Source organism: Melospiza melodia, chromosome 21 (genome assembly GCF_035770615.1).
Source record: "Melospiza melodia melodia isolate bMelMel2 chromosome 21, bMelMel2.pri, whole genome shotgun sequence".
In the NCBI taxonomy this organism is placed as follows: domain Eukaryota; kingdom Metazoa; phylum Chordata; class Aves; order Passeriformes; family Passerellidae; genus Melospiza; species Melospiza melodia.
The window spans coordinates 10,651,905-10,672,036 of NC_086214.1; the positions used below are offsets into that span (position 1 = coordinate 10,651,905).

General features: G+C 41.9%; 1 protein-coding gene across 1 annotated transcript in view; it reads left to right on the forward strand.

The window, feature by feature from the left end:
• The window catches only part of EFCAB5 (EF-hand calcium binding domain 5), a 32,771-nt gene extending 13,018 nt beyond the window's left edge, over positions 1–19,753 (forward strand). The window contains exons 6-19 of the mRNA XM_063174015.1: positions 921–1,076; positions 5,760–5,859; positions 6,538–7,179; positions 8,267–8,472; positions 9,641–9,797; positions 11,840–12,129; positions 12,766–12,938; positions 13,663–13,891; positions 14,587–14,739; positions 15,942–16,039; positions 16,797–17,050; positions 17,403–17,632; positions 17,822–17,918; positions 19,198–19,753. Of these exons, the coding sequence (XP_063030085.1) occupies positions 921–1,076; positions 5,760–5,859; positions 6,538–7,179; positions 8,267–8,472; positions 9,641–9,797; positions 11,840–12,129; positions 12,766–12,938; positions 13,663–13,891; positions 14,587–14,739; positions 15,942–16,039; positions 16,797–17,050; positions 17,403–17,632; positions 17,822–17,918; positions 19,198–19,325 (2,913 nt within the window). The 3' untranslated portion in view covers positions 19,326–19,753. The remainder of the gene's footprint in view (positions 1–920; positions 1,077–5,759; positions 5,860–6,537; positions 7,180–8,266; positions 8,473–9,640; positions 9,798–11,839; positions 12,130–12,765; positions 12,939–13,662; positions 13,892–14,586; positions 14,740–15,941; positions 16,040–16,796; positions 17,051–17,402; positions 17,633–17,821; positions 17,919–19,197) is intronic.
• Positions 19,754–20,132: the final 379 nt, after the last annotated feature.

Genomic DNA, 20,132 nt, shown 5'->3' on the forward strand with positions numbered 1-20,132 from the left:
CATATATTAATATTTCAGCTGGTTATTGCCTGTGTGGCATTTCAACAAGCCCAAGATATTTTAGCACTTATGTCAGGTATCCATACTCTCAAAATTGGATAATGGGAAACATTCTGTGCTTTGGAAATTCCTCCTTTTAACTGTATGAGCTCCCTGTTAGTGTGGCTGGCTCAAGAAACCTACTGTAATAATTCAGCCCAGGCTCTGGGATTGTGGTTTGTTCTGATGGCCATTATTATTTATGTCATGCACACCACATTTTTAGAACCATATTGCTTTTGCTCATAAAAGCCACATGGCTATAAATCCAAAGTGTTAAGGTGTCTCCAAGGCTGGAACATAAAATCAGTCTCAGGTCAGGAGTATTCCCAGTGTCGGAGGACTTGGGTGACAGCAGGCTCATTTTCAAAAAGATCTTCCATTTTTTTTATTGTATCCAACTGCTTCTCTAAACACTGAAATTGTAGGCAATGCTCCTTTTGTGGCATTTGAGAGTTGAGTGACTGTCACTCCTGCAGAAATGTAATGGCTCAAAATGCCTCCTTGGGGGTGAAGTCAAGAATACTAAATTCTGCAGAAAACCATGGAGAACTTAAATCCTCCACAAGAAAATTGAGCTTAAGCCACAACTTTTCATAGGAAGGATCTGATCCAGCATCCCTGCTTGAGCTTGATAAGTGGTCTCTGGACCAGGAAAGGAACTGATCAGCATACATTTCTGCAGTGTGCCAGGCTTGTTTGGAGAATATTGTTTATTCTGAAGGGGAGAATGAAGTAGGCACCAAGTCTGTGTTGTGTTGGCAGATTAAATTACAAATTCCCAAATATTTGATTGCACGCAATAGATTTTTAGGAGTTCAACTAAAGGTGAAAATACTTGAAGAAAGATAACCATGTCCACTGCTGCTTTCTCTCTATAGCTTATCTTTTCCTATGCTGAACATGTTTCAAGTGCCAAGTTCCAAGAAATTGTGGAATATCTCCATAAGTGTGCTGAGGACTTCCAAGAAGCAACAAGACTTGACGCACGGAGGCAATTTTTTATTGATCTCTTCCGAGTTTGTGATCGTGGCAAGGTAGGCAAAGCAGCTCAGCCTAATTTCAATGTGGGCATGCTCCCAGTTTGGTATTTCTCTGGGTCACTGCTTGCTTTTTCTTTTCCTCGGCTCTAGATCCTCTCTTTGTGCTTACTCAGCAGTATTTTAGAGAACAATAGCTGCTGCACTGTTGTTAAATTCATAGTTCTTAGACACAGAAACATCCAACAGCCTATTAACTGATGGCTAATTAGAAACTGAATTAGCTAAATTGATGACTTGGGACTGAAGTTTGGTGATTCTGGAGAAAAAATTAACCATGGCCTTTAATTCTAAAAAATTACCTGCTTCCACAGCACGTTCAGAATATTTGAGTGCTAATTTATCTATTCAGCCACATTTCAGCAAAGCTAATCTGATGTAGATTGACTTTAACAAATGTGCACATTACTTCAATAATTACATATATTGCATTAATTATGTTGCATTACTTTGTAGATCAGAAGGGCTTCTATCAATAAATCTCATAGTTAAAATTTAAAATGCAAGATAATCCACCTTTACAGCCTCTCTGAGAACAGTACTGTGAACTTCAGCCACAGTTTATGGACAGGAAATTAAAATACAGTAAGTCAGTTACAGAGCTGGAACTGAAACTCAAAAGCCATAATTTGGTTTTCAGCAGCTTTAAACTCTATCTATCATCGTCTCAGTGCACCTGCACCTCCATTAAAAAGCAAACAAAAAAAGTGCTAGACTCATTAGAAAACCAGTAAATAGTAAGAACTGAAGAATCAATGGCATAAACTATTGCTAAAAACTTGGGCTTCATCCAAAAAGTGTGGTACTTGTTATGAGTACCCTCAGTTTGGCAGTTGCTGGCTCCTACAGAGCAAGCAGTTGCCCTAACCTCAGTTTTCTCCCCAACATAAATTTTATATTCCACCCAGCACTCCTCCAGCTATGCTTGCAGAGCCTACCCAGAGTGAGCTGTGCTCTACAATGTCATGCTAATAATGTCATTACTGCCAAGAGAAAGGAATTACAGGGCTCATTTCAACACCAATAGTGTGTTGTAGAGAATAGCAGGCAAGCTGCAGTTTCAGGGATGAGGGAAGAAATGTGTCTGCTTCCTAGCTAGGGGACATTTGACTTTCCTAAGGCTCTGTCAAGAAGGGCTGGGATGGATCCTCCTGCCTACAAGGATATAGAGACCTGAGTCCTGGCTTTGCCATGGATTTCCAAAGGATCCCTTCTTTCATTTCATGTTTTAAAGTGACTTTCTTCCTATTATTTCTGTGGCAGTAATCACCATCTCCATGCTGCTAATCCCAGTGGAATCTCAGGGGCAAAGAGCCAAAAGCACTAACACAACAGGAGTGAGCAGCTATCAGCAATGACGCCACTGCTACCGAAAAAAAACTGATCAGAGCACAGAGCTGTGGTTTCCAGGCTCCGAGGTAGCCCTGCCCTGCAAATTGAGTTCACTCAAGTGTCGTGTGGGCCACGCAGCTCTTTTAAACCTGGCCTGGTTTCTTTTGTAAAGTTCTACTGTAGCCACAGGGGAGATAAAATGCAAAGTAACCCAAGGACTTCTACCACTTGAATGTGATCCATTACCTGTAGAGCCCATTCTGCAAAGCACAGCAAAGCAGTTGTTTCAGTTCCTAATTTCCATTTGTTTGGTAGCAGGCAGTTATTCCAGTCTGCATGGTGAGTGTGGCTGGCTGCCTCAATGAGCTGCAATTAGGGCCAGGGAGCTGAGAAAGCAGTGTTTAAATTACAGTCAAATTAGAAGGTATCCACATGATCATTATTATGATTTCAAATGCATGCATCCAGAAGGATGGCAGCTCAGAAGGACAGCCTGGGCTATCCACTGCAGCAGAAAATTCCCAAGACAATCCCAGAACACAGTTGGATCACTGCTATAATACCCCAAAAGGCAATGTCTCTGTGAATTTTTAACTTATTGTCCCTGTGGTCACTTGTATCAGTTTATTTTATAACTCTTCATTAATTTCCAAGGATGTTTTAAACAAGGGATTTTAAAATTAAATTTAATTTAGTCAGAGATTAGTTTTCAAGCCAATGTAGTTTGAGACACCCCTGATTATCTTTCTTGCCATACAGCAACAACAAAGTCTGCTTTCTCATGACCTTTTCTAAATGTCTGTTCTACCCTCTTGCTCACTAACAAGCTCATTGAAGGGTTCAGGATACACACATCACATTTCCAGAAAAACAATCAAATGGTTAAACACTGACCTATCCCTGATTAAATGGCAAGTCTGGTTTAGTCTGTGTTGCCAAAGGAATTACTCACAGGTCACAGAACATTGCTGAAAACAGCTGAGAATCATCACCTGCCAATATCTAGGTGACAAAAAATTAGGTCAACATGTTTCAACTCCCTGGGCACTAAAGCTGCCCCGAGTTTTGGGCAGCTGTACAAACACAGATGGATTTCTGTTGTAGAGAGGAGAGGCTGTACCTGCCCTGCTCACAAGGTGCAGCACGAAGGGCAGGTGGGCAGGAATCTGTCATCAGCCTCCTTAGTCACACACCAAGTGCAAAGAAAAGTCACCTTTTCTACTAAATTTAGGAACTGGGAAGAATAGCACAGCTGGGGAGAGGAGTTGGAAATGGTTTCTTGTTGTAGCTCCTGTTTTCTATAGGCGGCTGTACTGTGACATTTTCCTCCCAGGGTGGGTTGTAAGGAAAAGTGTCCTGAAATAACAGGAACCCCTGCTAAAATGGCAAATCTATGTAAATTGGAAATGTTTAAATAAGTAAATAAATCCCTATTAATATTTGACAATTTCAGCTATTTTATCTATTTTTTTTTATATTTACCTGTTTTTATATAAAAATAAAATTTTTGGATCTAAAGAACAAAAAATTCTTCAAGAATTTGAGTTATTTAAATCCTTCAATTATATTATTTTAATATGACAAAAAGGTAACTGAATCCCAAAACAACGTCCTTATTTTCTTTTTAATAGTACTTAATTCGTCTATTCCCATTTTAATGAAGTAAAATTATGCATTAGTGCTGCAAAGTTTGGGCAACCAGCAGATGATTGTGATGAGTAACAGCTGAGGAAATTTGAATGGAAAATTAAGTGTGTGTAATGGAAATACTGAATGGAGGATCCAAATATTCCACAGTGATCTGGGAACACCTTTAAAACATTGTGTGTTTGTGCATCTCCTAAATGGATCAGAGCATGATCTGATATATTCAACTGAAAGACAAATAACAAGAAGAAATGTTTGCACAGGGGTGTGCAAGGTATCTGTATGTTAATGTCAAGATACTGGGAATCAGGACCTACATCTTGTAAGTGTAGGGACAGAATTCTGTGATGATATTTGTTGTTCCAAACCCACCCATAGCTGAAATTCAACCCTGACTTCCAGCATTATTTTTACCAGCAGGAATTAAATTACCAGATACTGAAGCACTAAAATTGTAGCAGATGGCTTCTTACATTTCAGTTCTGGTCCTTTCTGCAGAACTGGCAAAACCCCTTCCTTGTAGAGGAAGGTGCTGCTGTACCAGCAAATGTGATGTGTTCACTTAGCTCCAGAATTAACTTCACCAGTGGGTGAGATGTGTATCTCTGGGTTGTTTCCATATCCTCTGTTTTTAACTATTGCTGCCAATAATTACAGTTTCAGGTTATAAACAATGCAGTCATCTTGAGCTAATTTCCAGAAAAGATCAGCAAAATTCTTCCTTTATTTCTTTAGTTTAAGGGCAGGCAAAGTTCACAAGAAATTAAAAGCCTGGTGAAATTTACATTTTGCAGTTTTTAATCTAAGAACGAAATGTGAAAAGGAAATCAATAATTCAGATGGAAAGCTATTCACTACAAATAATGAACTTAAGTAAATCTGTTTCCTAATTAACTGCTTTATTTCACTAATGGGAGGGAGACTACAAAGGTGACAGGATTTAAATAATGACAATGGGAATACATCATAAAATGGAAAACTTGCAACCATTTAGTTTGCTGCACTTTTTAAACCCCACAATTTCCTGATTGGAAATGACCCATTTCATTGCCTTTTCCTGGGTTTATCATCTGTGTACACTTACCCTGAGCAACAAGGATTTAATAAACTCTGCACCTTCCTCTGCACTGGAACTGCTGATGCCTCTCTCACCTCTCTGGTCAAATGTCTTTGAATTTTTAAAGGAAATTAGGGAGGTTGTCATAATAGCTCAGATTTTTGGACTAATTATGTTTCCAGGCCAATACATCACACTTCAAAGGAGATGAAGGGGCACAAAACCAAACTACAATGTGCAGTCACTAAGGTAACACAGCACAGCCCATAATAGATGGAAATTCTTCCATGGTACTGTCAGGCAATCAATATCTGTCCTGAGAGTATGAAGTGTTGAAGCTTTGATCTTTACACCAAGAACTCCTCTGGCAGAACAGTTACAATTATCTCACTGTAATTTGTCAAGGACATGGAAAAGGAAGAGCCTGCAAAGTAATATGTGTGGAGAGTTCCAGCTCAGCCCAGAAGAAATTTTTGCCTCTATGAAATAAATTAACTTCTTTGGAATTTGTAGTGATGTTCTGGTAATGGATAATTATCAGCCACGGGTAATTCTTTGCTTATGGTGCCTTTGTAGTGCTGCAAATGTTGATGTAAGTCAAAGAACCACAGGAAAAACCCAATAATTGTAATCTTTTTGTCTAGGTTGGTGTCTTGAATAGAAAAAAAATACTGTCCCTGCTGAGACACTTCTATGACAGAAGGTCCACGAGTCATAAGTTGCAACTCTGGAACCCCAGAGAATGTGAGCACATGGAATGTTTCAGTTGTGGTTAAAACATTGAGAGTCCACACAAGGCTGGATGGTTCAGATATGTTTTATAAGTGTTACCAGATGTGAACAGAGCCCAAAAATGGGACCAAAATGACTTCTATGATCTATACCCCAGAATTTGCAAGCACATTTGGCAAACTGTGATGCAATGTTCAGAAATGCTTCAGCATCCAAAAGTTTTCCTTGCTACAAAATTCTGAAGTACTTTTTGGGAAACAGAATTAAAGAAAGACTATTTCTGAAATGATTATTAGAAGTTAATTTCGGGTTTGCACTAAAATACCTCCAGAAAGAAAAAACGGAGGGAATCATCTGCATGAAAGTAAAATATTTTAAAGATATTGGGCATTTATTAATTGCTGAGATCAAATGCAAGGTGAATTACATCCCTCCTTCTAAGTGTGGAGAATGATTAAATATTTATTTCAAAGGAAAAGTGGTGTAATACTTAGCCAGAAGAGTAGATCTCTGCAGGCAAAGACATTATTCTGAAGTTTTGTGTTCCTGAGATGTGTCTTTGCAGAAGATACTTTCTGGTAGTTTGTATTTACTTGGCATTACCTTTCTTCTTTAAATTTTCTTATGCAATACTAGAGAAGATAAAACCAGTAGACACTATCAGCTTACACATATTTTTTTCTGTTTTAGGGCCAATAATTGAGCTGCAAGATATTAATCTTATTGATTTATGGGGAAGCCTTGATGACCAGGAAGTTTGTGAGGAAGTCAGTGTAAGTTTGATCTGGTCTGAAACGGAAATTTCTGAGGCAGAGAATTTAGAATATGAATCTGTAGATGATGATAAGCAAGAGACTGACAGAATGAGCACCAGTGTTACAGAAGGAGCTGTTGAAGAAAAGGACATGAGTGAAACTGAGACTGGAGGAATTTCCAAGGAGGAAAGTGAAGCAGCAGAGCCAAGTGTTCCTGAAGTGAGCAAGGAAGGTGAGGAGGCCATTTCAGCAGTGGACAGCACTGGCCTTGAAGCTGCTGATTTGGATGGAGAACCTGGATCTGGAAAACCAGAGGAAGCCATTCTGGGTAGTGAGCCTGAGACAGAAACAAAACCAGAAGAAGATTATACCTCAGACAGAGAACCTGGATCAGAAGGGCAAGTGAGTCGAGAGGGCAGTGGAGTTACAGGAGCCTCACATGAAGGTACAAGCACAGGAGCCTCAGGAGAGGGAGCTGTGACAGACACTGATTCCCAACAGGCTATGAAAGAGACCTCTGCAAGCGAGAGCCAGTCTGACCAACAGACAACCTCAGAGACAAGACTGCATGACCAGGGTAAAGTATTTTCTTTTTTCTGACAGACTTTAATCAGATTCTATGTATATGTTTAGATTGGTTTAACTACAGGGTGTTTTAAATCCATTTCAAAATCATGTGAATGATTTCTGAGTAGAGAAGACCATAAGCTTTGCTATCTTCTCAGCATGGTGTTTTCTGCCAAGGTTTCAGAGCTTATTCCTCTCACAGGAGGCAGGTGAGTCACTTTGCTGGTGATCTGTATTCAAGGCCCTGAGCAGACACTTTAATTCAAGTAGGGACATTGTGAAGCAGCAGCATTTTTATAATAAGGAGAAACTTTATGTTCTGTTTCACTCTGTAATATTACCATAGCAAGACAGGAACCTGAGCACATTACATCTAGAAATTACTTAAATAACTTTTAGACTGTGACTGCCTATAGGGAGATGAGCTATGAGATCATCTAGCAGGAACCTTTTATTTTAATCTCTCACTGTGTTTCCAAAGGATGATCCTACTTCATTGTCTACAAAGGCCTTTGTTCTAGGAAGGCTGTGATCAGACAACTGTGTTTCAAAGAGGTATTTTCTTAAACATCCTAGAAGGGCCAACCTCCTTGCTAGCACTCTGTGAACACTCTTGTGTCTCAGTGTTTAGAACACTGCAAGAACTGGGCCTGCATTGTCTGAACAACCCAGTGACAGGTTCTCCATGTAAAGCTGATGGTACAGCCCCCTGGGACCTACAGCTTTCTGTGCTAACTTCCAGTGCTCAGCACTACCCTGTCCTTCAGTCAGTCCTTGGGTGTGCATCCTGTCCGTCTGGGACAGCAGTCCCTTTGTCTCAGACAGCCCCCTGCTGAGTAACAGCAATTCCAGCTCACCTGCAGTCAGGGTTTGACCTGGCTGCAGGATGGCATCCATGCCAGACTGGGTCTGCAGAGCTGCTATTAGAGCAGTATAAGCAGATTAAGGCCTTTACTCAGCATGGAGTCAGTCTGTATTCAGCTGTAATTTCCCTGGATAGGAAGTGCAGGATTGAGGGCTGTGTTGATAGCTGCCACGTGGTTGGCTTTAGGGCAGCATTTGGCTTCCTGTGACACACTGTGCTTTCTGCCTTTCAGACTCAGCTTCCAGTGTGGCAGAGATTCAGGACCATCAGGATCCTTGCAGCTTTGCTGCAAGCTGCCTCACCCTGCCACAGTTTGTACAGCTCATGGACAATTTTGTTGGTGAAGACATTTCTCTGCCTACTTTGAAGAGGCTTATTGCATTTATGAAAAGAGAATTCAAACAGACAGCAGAGGAAAAAATTAAACAACGAGAAAAAGTAAATATTGATAAGTTTTGCTGATCTCATGTCCAAACAAAAATCAAGCAAATGCCCACAAACACTTTGCAAAGTCAACTGTTAATCTGGTGCTGGCAGAGCTCTCCACTTGCAGCCTTGCATCCCCTGTTCCTTCAGGAGACCTTTTACCCCTCTGTCTTCATACAGATGCTCCCTCCCTAGCCCTCAGCTCTGGAAGTGATGACAGACTCATCCTGTTAGAGGTTGTCTGTCTGTCCTAGAGCTGGACTCAGTGAGACAACAGTTGATAGTTAATTGTGAAAGAGCCCAAAACATTCCATTCTGCTTATTCACCTTTATAATAGCCAAGAACCTGATCTCTGACCTACTGCACTGGCGTGTACACAGAAGGTTGTGGATGTTTGGGGAGGATTTTAAAACAAGTGTGTTTGGGTTTGCTATGTGCATGGCTGGATGTAAATGGGCACAGGCTTATTTGGTTTTAAGTTAAAATGTGCTCTTGCCATGTGTTGTAAAAAAAATATTCTCCTTCCTCATGCCCAGCATCAGTGTGCCTCATATCACTTCAAGTCTGTTTTGTGGTGCATTTCTCTAGCTGTGTTGTCCTCCTTCTGGTTTCCCTCTGTGCTGCTGACCTAATTTGAATGAGATATTGGATCTGACGGCTCCATAGTCCTCACTGAACACAGCACACACTGCCAGGATTTTGGCCTTTGAGAGAATTCACTCCAGCCAGTTATCCCTCCATGCTGGGTTTAGAGGACAAATGGTAACATGTGTTTGCTTGGAGCCCACACACTTCAGGGCAGCACCAGTAAAACAACAGTGTACAGAAATATGAACTGTCACATCTCTGATGTCACTGACAAGGCTGTGGTTAGCTCTTGCTGGGGAGACAGTTGTGTTCTGGGAAACTTGCACTTACCTGAGCTGACATCACCTTAAATCCTACCTGGTAAACTGAACTGTCACCTGTGTTTAGTGTTTCTAAGTTATCTCCCAGGTTTAATGATTCATCTCTTAAGTCTGAGCCCTGTATGTACAGATTTGGCCTGGCCCATAGGAATGATGTGATTAGCACAACCACTGCAGAATTTTGAATTTTTACACTTGTGTAGTGCCCCCATTTGTGTAGTGTCCAGCATCAGTGTCCAGGAGTTACCAAACACCTGTTCCTCTGTTGCAGATTCACGGCTTCTCTCACATGGCCCAAAGGAAACATCTTTTGGAGGCACTGTTTGAAAAGTGGGACAGCAAAGCATGTGGGTCTCTGGACCTGGAAGAGGTGATTACTGTTCTGAGCACATTCAAGGGACACAAGGGAAAAGAGGCCTTGATGGAGGGTAAGGAGAAATCTCTGCTCTGTCAGAACAACACAGGAGGCCTTCAACCATTCAGTGACAGGGCTAATGAGGCTGCTGCAAGCACCAGTTTGGTTGTGCAAGCAGTCACAAGCATACACACTATGAGGTGTAAAATAGGAAGGAACTGTTACCCAGACTTATTTGTTAATGCCTTGCTCCATCCCCTCCTCCTGCGCAAGATTCCCAGGCAGAGAAGTAGTCCAATGGTTTAATGACCTGGAGATGAGTTGAAAAATTATTTCAGCTGTAACATGTAATGTATACATGTGATATGGCAGTGAAAAAGCACACATAAAGCCTGAGGACGTGTTTGCACTTTTAGTCCAGTCCATCTGTGTAATCCAGCTATTTTTAATAGATACATTTTGCTGTGCTTCCAGCAGGAATGTACCTCACAGGAGAGAACAGCTTTCCTTATAGATCTCAAATAGCCTGTAGTTATTCACACTGTCACACAGCTCTTATGAATTACAGAGCAGCTTTGAGTATCACTTCTCTGTTGGTTGTTTCACTGCATAAACTCAGCACATTTGGTCCTTGATAGAAAAGACTTTAGTCCAGCAGAAATGCTGCATGTTCACCTGAACCTGTCTGGCAGCCTCATGCATATTAACATGTGGGCATAAGGTGCTCTGAAACACTGTATTAGCAATTAAGAACATTTCTGCATGTGTGCTTGGGTGGACAGGTGTGGTTTTTTCATCTCCATGCTCATCTTCATGTTGCTTGTTCTGCTGCAAAGCGCTAAAAATGGCTCACTTTGGCAACCACCAAAATCTCTTTATCCTTTAGCTCACTGAAGGCAGCTGGTGGGGTGGGGAACACACCAGCATGTCACTGTAAATAATCTCCAGGCTGTCCAGCCAGGAGAAACTGGCAGCTCACTGCTCTCTTGCATTCAAAGCATGCCAGAACATACCATGGAAATATGGAAGGACACAGTCCCTTCCATGAAGGGCTCATAAACTAAAGGACAAATAAATAGAAAGGGAGAATAGCAAAATCAATACCACCTAGCAGCAGCATGAATTATTTCTAGCAGCCTCAACCTAATGCCTCAAGGGTGTGGGACAAGCAGGTCTGGGGGAAGGGTTCACAAATATTGCACTTCTCCTGGATGGAAACAGAGTAAAAAGTGAGTAGAGTTATTTGATTGTCCTTGCAAGTGAAAAGTGTAACATTGGATATAAAGGGAAAAATAATTCATTATGCTGTGTCTCAGTAGTGGAAGAAGTGATCATAGCACATTCAACTTCATGTCTATTTTTTTCTATATCCCTTTCTTCAAAGTGAGGAGAAAGTGGAGGTAAAAATCCAAATGCTTTATATGATCAAAAAATTCTCCATCCTAGTTCTGTCAGAAAATCAGAAGTTAAATTAGAATACTGAAATGTTCCTTAGATGATGGGCTGGATAAGACAGCATTAAGCATCATGGCCCCACCGTAATTGAGGCCAAATTAGTACTTGCTACTTCTTCAGCTAAAATCTGTGATAATGATGACAAAATGGCTTGGATTGGAAGGTACGTGTAAAGATCATCTAGTCCAACACCCTGCCATGAGCAGGGACATCCTCGGATTTGAAAACAGGATGCAGAAAGGATGATGGAAGCATCAGTCAGAGACGGCGTGAACCCCATTCTCACGGAGCCAGGCAGCGCCTGCACATTGCTCAGGCTGTGCAAGAGCACCCCCGTGAGCCCAGAGCCGGGCCGGGCAGAGCCTGCCCGCGCTGGGACAGCCCTGACAGACCCGCTGCGGAGCCTAAACCAGGGCTGTGCGGGACTCTTTCTCATAGGAGGGAAGCAGGCATCTTGAGAAAAGGATGCGTCCAGTCTGGAAACTGGAGATTACTGGGCAATGTGCCCGCTTCCATGTAGGAGAGAGCTAAAAGAAGCCTAGAAGGATGGGCTGCATAGACTCCACCCAAAGCCTGTTTAAGTCTTGTTTGTTTCCTATTTTGCAAAACTGATTAATCAACTAAATTTCCCCTCTTATTTTCTTTTTTTTTTTCTACTAGCAAAGGAAGAGATTTGCTCCCGATACCCACAGCTCGGTAAAGTGGGGAAGATAACCCCAAAGGCATTCCAGATTTTCCTTGAATTAATTGCTTCCAAGTTCACTGGCAATGAGGATCAAACTATGGATAACTTGGTGAGTTTCCTGACCACAAGTGTGGAACAAAGTCACATCAAGAGCTTGCAAAGCTCAGCCAGGAGGAAATGGCTGCAGGATATCCAGAAAGCGGCTGAAACCAGTGGAACAAACATGGAACCAGTGTACAAAGCAGTGATCAAGGCCCTGTACCAGGTAGGCATCCTTGCTCTCCCAGTGCTGAAGGAATCTCAGGGATAATTTTATCTCACTTATGGAAGAGCTGATTCAGGGCAGATCTGGAAATCCATAGTTGTAGTTTTGGAGCTTCTGAGATGAAACACACCAGAGTCAGTTTGGGAAAAGATGGTTAATTTGTAGTGGAAATAGTTTCATTTTTAGTTTTTAGCTGCAACTTTAGATGTTTTTATCAACATTAAAGCCCTCCTCAAAGCCAAACTTCTCTCAGTGTAGCTGAAGTGTTCTTGCAGTATTGTCTAGGTTTGTAAATGTGGCAACTCTGGTACTTGTTTGTTTTTTTTTTTCTTAAAGAAATCTCCTATTGGAGAAGAAATCCATAGGACATTTTCTTAGGCACAGATTATAGTTAGGGATTATTTTTCTATTTACTCCTTCCATTAGCAACAGGAAAAAGGAAATCAGTTTCCCTTGCCAATCAAAATACTGAGTGTTTGTGCTTGTCACAGAGACACAGCCACGTCATGGGGTTGGTGGCACACAAACTCGGTGACCCAGAGCAGCATCTCAGCAAAAATTAAACAATTGCTAAGTGCATTAATTAAGTGCCAGTGGCTAATGTACAGGCTGTAATGGGGAACATTTGGTTGCTAGGACATGGAAGCCCACGGGAATAACAAGACAATCAGTGCATACATTGCCCTTTTGGAGGAGAACCAGCTCTCCCCAGAGCAGGGCCAGGTTCTCCTGCGCTACATGGCCTGCACCGGAGACAATGCTCCCTACATCCTCAACAGAGTACTGCACAGAGAGATGAAAGGAATCAGGTAAGAAAAGCTGCAAATACCTGTTCCTTTTCCTCTAAACTGCTTGGAATGGATGGGGCAGTGTTTGGGATGCTCTGGAAACTGAGGTTAATGGAGTACTCCAGAGAGGAAATCTCCCAAGAGACTGTTGTGGAATGATCCAATATCCTATACATATTCCACATGGTCTGCCTAGAACTGCTCTGTTTGGGATTTCTCTCCTTTCCTTGGGGAGATTAGCTCACAGTCTAATAAATCTCATCCTTTAGCAAATGTCTGTGGCATTGGGCCTACATTTTCCACTTTAAAAATTAATTCCCTTATGCCAGTTTATATCCACAGGATATTTTTGAGAACAATGCCTTTCCTTCCCTAGTGTTTATGCTATAAACAGCTTTCATGCTTCTTCATTTGTCATTTCCAAAAGCCAGATGTATTTGTCTCTTTAAACATTGCTGCCTCTAACCTATTAAATGTAACTGCTACTTGCTTCTGTATTCCTTCTCATTCCATTCATTAGCTGATGTTTTTAAAATGTACTAAAGATGAAAAGTGCCTCTTTATTACCACTGCCTTTGGGATGCAAGTGGTAAATGTGGTATTGCTGAGTATGGTCAGGGTATGGAGCTCACACCTTCCTTCTCTGATGCCAGAAAACAGGGAGAGATCAAAGCTGCAGTATTTACTGTTTCACTAAAGGTTTTCTGCTCCTCCTGACAAACCTTGTCATAAATTTATATTTCAGCTTTGCAGTCATTGACCAGGGAAAGCCAATCTATGTTCCAAGAGTTCAGCACCACGGAAACATCCACTTCTGGAGCTCTGATGACCCTGAGGAGGAGAAGAAAGGTTCTCTCCTGGTGCTGCCCCTGCATGATGCTCATTGGAGAGTTTTTGGCATTCTAGGACTTGACACTCTTTGGGACCAGACTCATACATCCATCTTTCTGACCCATGAGATCACTTTCTATGAGGTGGGCACCATCAGAAAGCAGTTTGTTACTCCAGCCTGCAAAAAAATTTGTGAATTTTACATGTTTGTTCTGAGTAAATGTAAGATGTACAACTAAAAACATATCTGTGGGTCCCCTTCTGCAGTATATGGTAAAAGGAGAGCACCTTATCAGTATCCTCCTGATTAGCATCTTATCTGAAATTTATTATGAGGTATCACTTCATCAATAATTTATTTCATCTTCTCCTGACTAGGATGTTAATTGACCTTTTGTGCAAAGTCCAAAGGTAGCAGCTTTTATTTCCTCAAGCTCTCGATCTCATATTTGTGTTCGTTTTTATAAAATGACACAAAACCTGACTTTTTACGTGGTGGAATAATGAAAAGTGACAGTTCCCCGGATTTATTTGGAATGCTCTTTGGGATCAGCCTCACTGCGGATGCATCATCTGGGCAGCAGGGAGCGCAGCAAGCCAACCTTAGCGGCCCATTTGGCTATTTCCACTAAAAATCAGCTCTGTCTGGTTAAGGACTTGGCCGTGACTGGGTACTGAGCACTTCAGGGCATCATTTGATAAGGGACATTTCACAGTCACTTTTCCACTTTACAAATTCTGACTAAAGCAATTTGTTACAACATGAACATTTCCCCAGCTTTTTTCTCCAAAATTGTGTGAAATTGTCTGGCTCACTTGGAGGATTCTGCTTTCACAGGGAGTTTGCCATGCATTCAGCAAAGCCTACCACCACATCTGCATGAGGGAACATGTCCTCCAAGTGGCTGCCACTGCTCTGGACTGGCTGTATCCCAGGACACCCAGCATCCACGCTGTCACAATCTATCTGGTGGAACCTGGCACAGACAAGGTACTGCAGAGAAAAGCTCTGGAATCATCAGGGGCTCAAAGGCTGCTTTAGAGAGGAAATGCCATCTCCACCTGCCTGTGTTTTTCCAGTGGTTTTATCATTAAAGCTGAAACCTGCACAAGATTCTTGTGCCTGCTCATGCAACAAAAGGGCTACAAAGGTAGAGATGGAAGATTCCCTCTGTAAAGGAGATCCCTCTTCATTCTTTTCATCCTTCCATGTAAAAGAATTCAAGAGCACTGCTAGTATAATCCTTTCTCCATATGAAAAGGGTGTATTCTCCTACTTCAGTGCTCACTGCTGCATAGCAACCAACAGAGCAGAACCCTACATCCATCCATCCATCCATCCATCCATCCATCCATCCATCCATCCATCCATCCATCCATCGCTTTGCTCTCTGGGATTTCCACTAAGGGAAATGCTTCTCTCTGGAGACCCTCTGCATGTCAAAATTATGGTATTTTACAGGGACAAGAGAATGTTCCAGCTAATATATTAGCTTTTTCTCCTGAACTTATGTCAGCAGCCAAGATATAAATACAGCTCAGGAAGTGACTGGTTCCCAATTAGCCAGCTTGTAAAGGCAGCCCTGCTCCATGCAGGTCATATTCCAGTTGTTCAGCAGGCACTCAGGCCCTGGGAAGCTTGTCACTTCATGTACCAGTGAGTTAAGAACACAAAAAGTATATGCAATATTTAGGACTGATCCCGTGTCATCCCAAACTCTGTATGACATCTGCTGCAGTCATAATTCAGCTGCTTCCTCTGATAAGCATGGTTTATGTTGGCAGTGTTCTGTTGTCATTCCAGGCTCAGCACTGTTCCCTTGTTAGCTGCCTGATAGCCAGGTCACTCGGTCCCCTCTGTGCTTTTCATGTGTCAAGACACACTGACACAAACATGACATGAGAGAGGACTCAAGAGGATGGGAAACAGAATGGAAACTTCTAGGCCTGTGGGTGTTCCTCAGTGTAGAGCCTGGGGTGGATTAAATAGTCTGGCTGAGGGTGGTCCAGGGCACATTCTTCACCCATCTCTGGGAAGAAAACTTAGCAGTGTTGGGAGATGTCTTTAAACAATCCCATTACTCTTGAATGTACATGTGAGTTTCCTATAAGAAACCATTTTCTCCCTCTCCAAGCTTCAAAATGTCTGCTCTTTTCTTGGATGCAGCTAAACCTTTCTTTTCTCTCTGGCAGAACTATGTTCTGTGCAAGATGATCACTACAGATAACACAGGACAAAAGGAAATCCACAAGTCTCCTGTTGTTCTCCTCAGAGAGGAAAACATCCTCAGGTAGGCTCCAGCACCTGCAATGGGACTGCTCCCCTCTGCTCCTTGAGTAACCTGCACCAGGCTGACCCACATTACCTGAAGGCCCTGGTACAGCCCTGAGAGTGTCTGGCTGCAGCTCTCTCACTATCAAGGCTTCTGGTGTGTATGCACAGGGCACTGAACTCTGAAGGGCTGAGGAGTATTTTTTCTTTGACTGTAGGCTGCAAAAACTCCTGATTTAATGTTTACCAGCTGAGCTGCCAAGGTTTGCAGGATTGCAGCTTACACTGAACCATTTTGCTCTTTAGAATAATCTGTATTTTTTCCTGGCCATATTAGTGTCATTTCCTTAAATTCTCTGCTTCCTTCCACTGCCAAGATCCTCAGACTTGTCTTTTAAGTGTATCATCCTTGTTGTCAAAGTTGAACAGCCATTTGCAGTTCCAGCAGCTGTTTTTACTTTTTATAAAACTGTCTAGAACAAACGTCAATGCAGTTAGAAACAGCAAACTGCTTTTAAAGCAAGATTTGTTAAATTCTCATGATTTTCAGCAATCACCTTGACTAAGTCATATCATGTTCCCAATGCTATTTTTTCCTTTGTGTACATGCCTTGAATGATACTTAGAGCTGTGCAAACTTCAGTTCAAGGAAGCAAACTACGATTTAGTAATGTAATACCTTTATTTTAAGAACAAGAGATGAATGACATCTTATATACACTAAGTAAATCACCAAAACAAACTAGGATTGTAAACCCTAGCACATTTCATTTCAGAGGTTACCTGTTCAAGTGCACAGACAGTTCAGAGGTCACTCTCACTTCTATCTATGGAGAACACCACATTGCAGTACCTCTCCATGACCTATCAAGACACACTCTCGGCATATTTGATATCAGCATCGGCGAGAACAAGAAATTACCACCTCAGGAACAGAAAGACCTGCAGAAAATGCTAAAGATGGCCCAAGCTGCCTGCTCAGAGATCCTGCAGAGGTTTCTAGAGGAAAGAGAACCAACACAAGTGCTGGGTATTGTGCATACAGATGTGAGATAGTTTTTGGGGTGAAATTAGGAATCTCAGTAAAACTATATTAAAAGTATCCTTCCTACAAGTATGGAAAGACAAATACAAATCCTTGGTACATATAAACTACTCCCGAGCAAGCCTCAGAGCTTAGCAGAGTGGAGTTAAACAGAATGGGCAGATTTTAACTCTGGCTCACAGGGTACTTGGCGCTGAAATCAGAGGTGTGAAGCAGACACCTTGTTGCCCTCAGGGATCTAGCACAGTGACTGTCAGTCAGCAGTGAAAGTCCTCAGTAGCAGATGTTTCTGAGATGTTTCTGAGCAGCTTCTGGAGAGGTTTGTTTTTGATTGCAGAGGCAGAACATGTGACAAATGTGAGGCACGCAGGGATTCTGTTCCACCGGTTCATGCTGCAGGATCTGCGTGAGTGTGTCCTGAAACTCGGTGCTGAGAGCTTTGATGGATTAAAGAGCTGGGCAGAACCCCCAGCTCTGGTATACGAGGTGCTTAAGGCTGTGCTGCTGCTTTTGCATCCAGACTGGAAGGGGTCAGAAGACATTGAGTGCTGGACTCACTGTAAAATGGTGAGAATTCAAATTCTTTAGAGTTTGCTTTCTATTATTCCCCCTCCAGGAAGACGCAGTGGAATTTGCCAAGGGGGAAATGGCAGTGAAATAATTAATTGCCTATAGATTTCCTATATGTTTCTCATGCATCTTTTATTCTGTAAGCTTTTCACAAACACCATAATCTTTTTGTTCTCTGCATTGCAGAAACTCGATGACAATTTGATTCAGGAGATTTATTGCTTTGATCCAACTGCTTCATCTGTGCAAGTTGAAGCAGAGCTGCTGCTGGACCTCATCACTGGTAAATATCATAAACTCATTGGGAGGTTACCAGGTACAGTTCAACAATGAAACTGTGTCAATGGTAACATTCAGCTGAATGCTTTTATGGGCCTTACTTCAGAAATTAACTTTGATTTCACAACAGATTAAACAACAGGTAACGGGTCCTCAATATCAGCAGTGTTTTTTTGGTCAATAGAAATCAACCTGTTAAATTTAGACTCAAAATGCACTGCCTTCAGGAAAGGGGAGCAGATCAGCTTTGAAACCTTCCAGAACAAGTGATCTCGTTGTAAAGCTCCCGATAAGCATGAAGAATGAGGGTTCTTTTGGCAAGCAGCATGTAAAGACAAATGAAGAATGATAGTCCTTTTGGCAAGCGAGTCTGCTTCAGACCTCTGTGCCCTGCCCTGGGGACTGACCCATCTCCAAACAGGAACACACAGTGTGAGCTCTCCTCTTCATCAACACCATCTGCCAAGTGCTCAGTGTACTCAGGGGCCATAGACAGGAGCTCTTTGTCAGTCTGTCTTTTACTCCTTTAATGAATGTGAGCTTTTTTGGTGCCAGAGCAGTCAAGAGGCTGTTATTATTATTTGTAATATATCTGTAAGAGAAATTACTTGTTCTCTTTGAGATCTCTCTCTTTGTGATCTAATACCAGTCTGAGAGGCCTGTTAAAAGCCAAACGTGGACAAGAGTTATTGCTTTAGCTGGGGATATTTATCAACAGTACCCTGCCTGCTGATAAAGAGTAAACACTTGAGGCAGTGATAGTTCCTTTTCATGTGTTCTCATATATATTAAACTAATTCACTGGAAAGAACAAAACAGGCCTAGAGCATCCAGTTTTCTGGCAGTTAGGGATGCCGATGTAATTAGATTAAAGAATGTAGCTTTGGAAACTGCAGATGTGCTAGGAGAGGTTGGTTTCCCAGGATGGAACCTATTCTGAGAGAGCAGTGTCAGATCAGGGGTGTGAATGCAGGTATAACTCACAGTTATGGGAATTTCTTTAAAATGAACATCAGGTAATGTCCATATAGCTGAAATATAAGTGTTGGTTTAGCACTAAAATATAGCAGTCCACCCACCACAAAATAAGATAAATTACAGTGGAAAGTCAGCACTTGACAGGTCACTGTCACAATATAGCTGTGCTTTTCAAAGCATCACCATTCCTGGAATTACTGGATTCAGGGTAAACTCTGCTGAGGGGATGACTTTCTGTTCTTGTGGTAACACTGCTCGTGGTTTTGACCTTTCCTGTTGTATTTCCAGCTGTTTTATTGTTCCAGGTTTCCCTCAAGCACCAGAGTGGCAGCAGTTCTCTGTTCCAGCCCAATACCTGTACCAGTGGCTTCACACCTGCCTGGCACTCGTGGAGATCACAAAGACCCAACACACTGAACAAAACCATCCTTAGCCCCTTTTGGCATCTACTGTGCCTCCAATTAAATCTCTTAATTTCTCATCTAACCCTTGTGATACTGGTGTTTCACATATTTTATTAAATTAACTGTTGATTTTTTATTTTTTATGCATAGGCACTAGTATTTGTTGTTAAAATGGCTTAAATATGTTAGGGATTATTAGTTAAGATGATAGGGAGTCTGTTAAGGATTACCAAGAAAAAGCAATAAAAACATTAAAGGGAAGAATTTTGCCAGCATAGCTACCGAATTTTAAAGGCTTAATAAAAGTTTTATGGGTTCTTAAATTAATTCTGGTGGGAAAACGAGAAGAAGGGACATCTTTATGGGTCCCAAGTTACAAGGCTCATAAATGATACAGCATTAATTTTCAAGGTTCAGTCTCCTTAAAGGACCTTTTAGGAATAATTTTAAATAAAGCTTGTTAATCAGCATTTTGTAACGTTCTTCTGAACACGTTGCAGAAAAGCCTAACACTATTAATAAAACACAAAAAGCTTTCTTATTGGGATAAAGCTTGAGATTACAGCAACTGCACTGTCTACAGTGAGATTTAATCTTTCCAATAACGTCCCTTTTGGCAGAATCACTTTTTTAATAACATTTTGGGAAATTAAACTCCTCTTTCAGTCTTTAGCGGGAAACAAGCGACAGGTCTGTGATGGGGGGGAGGAACCAGCGCGGCTCCTCAGCCTCGGCCCCAGAGCGTCTCGGGGGCTTTTCCCCCTCAGGGCTTCTCCCTCCTCAGAGCCTTTCCCGCCGCTGCCCTCAGGCGCCCCCAGCTCCCTCAGGCAGCGCCC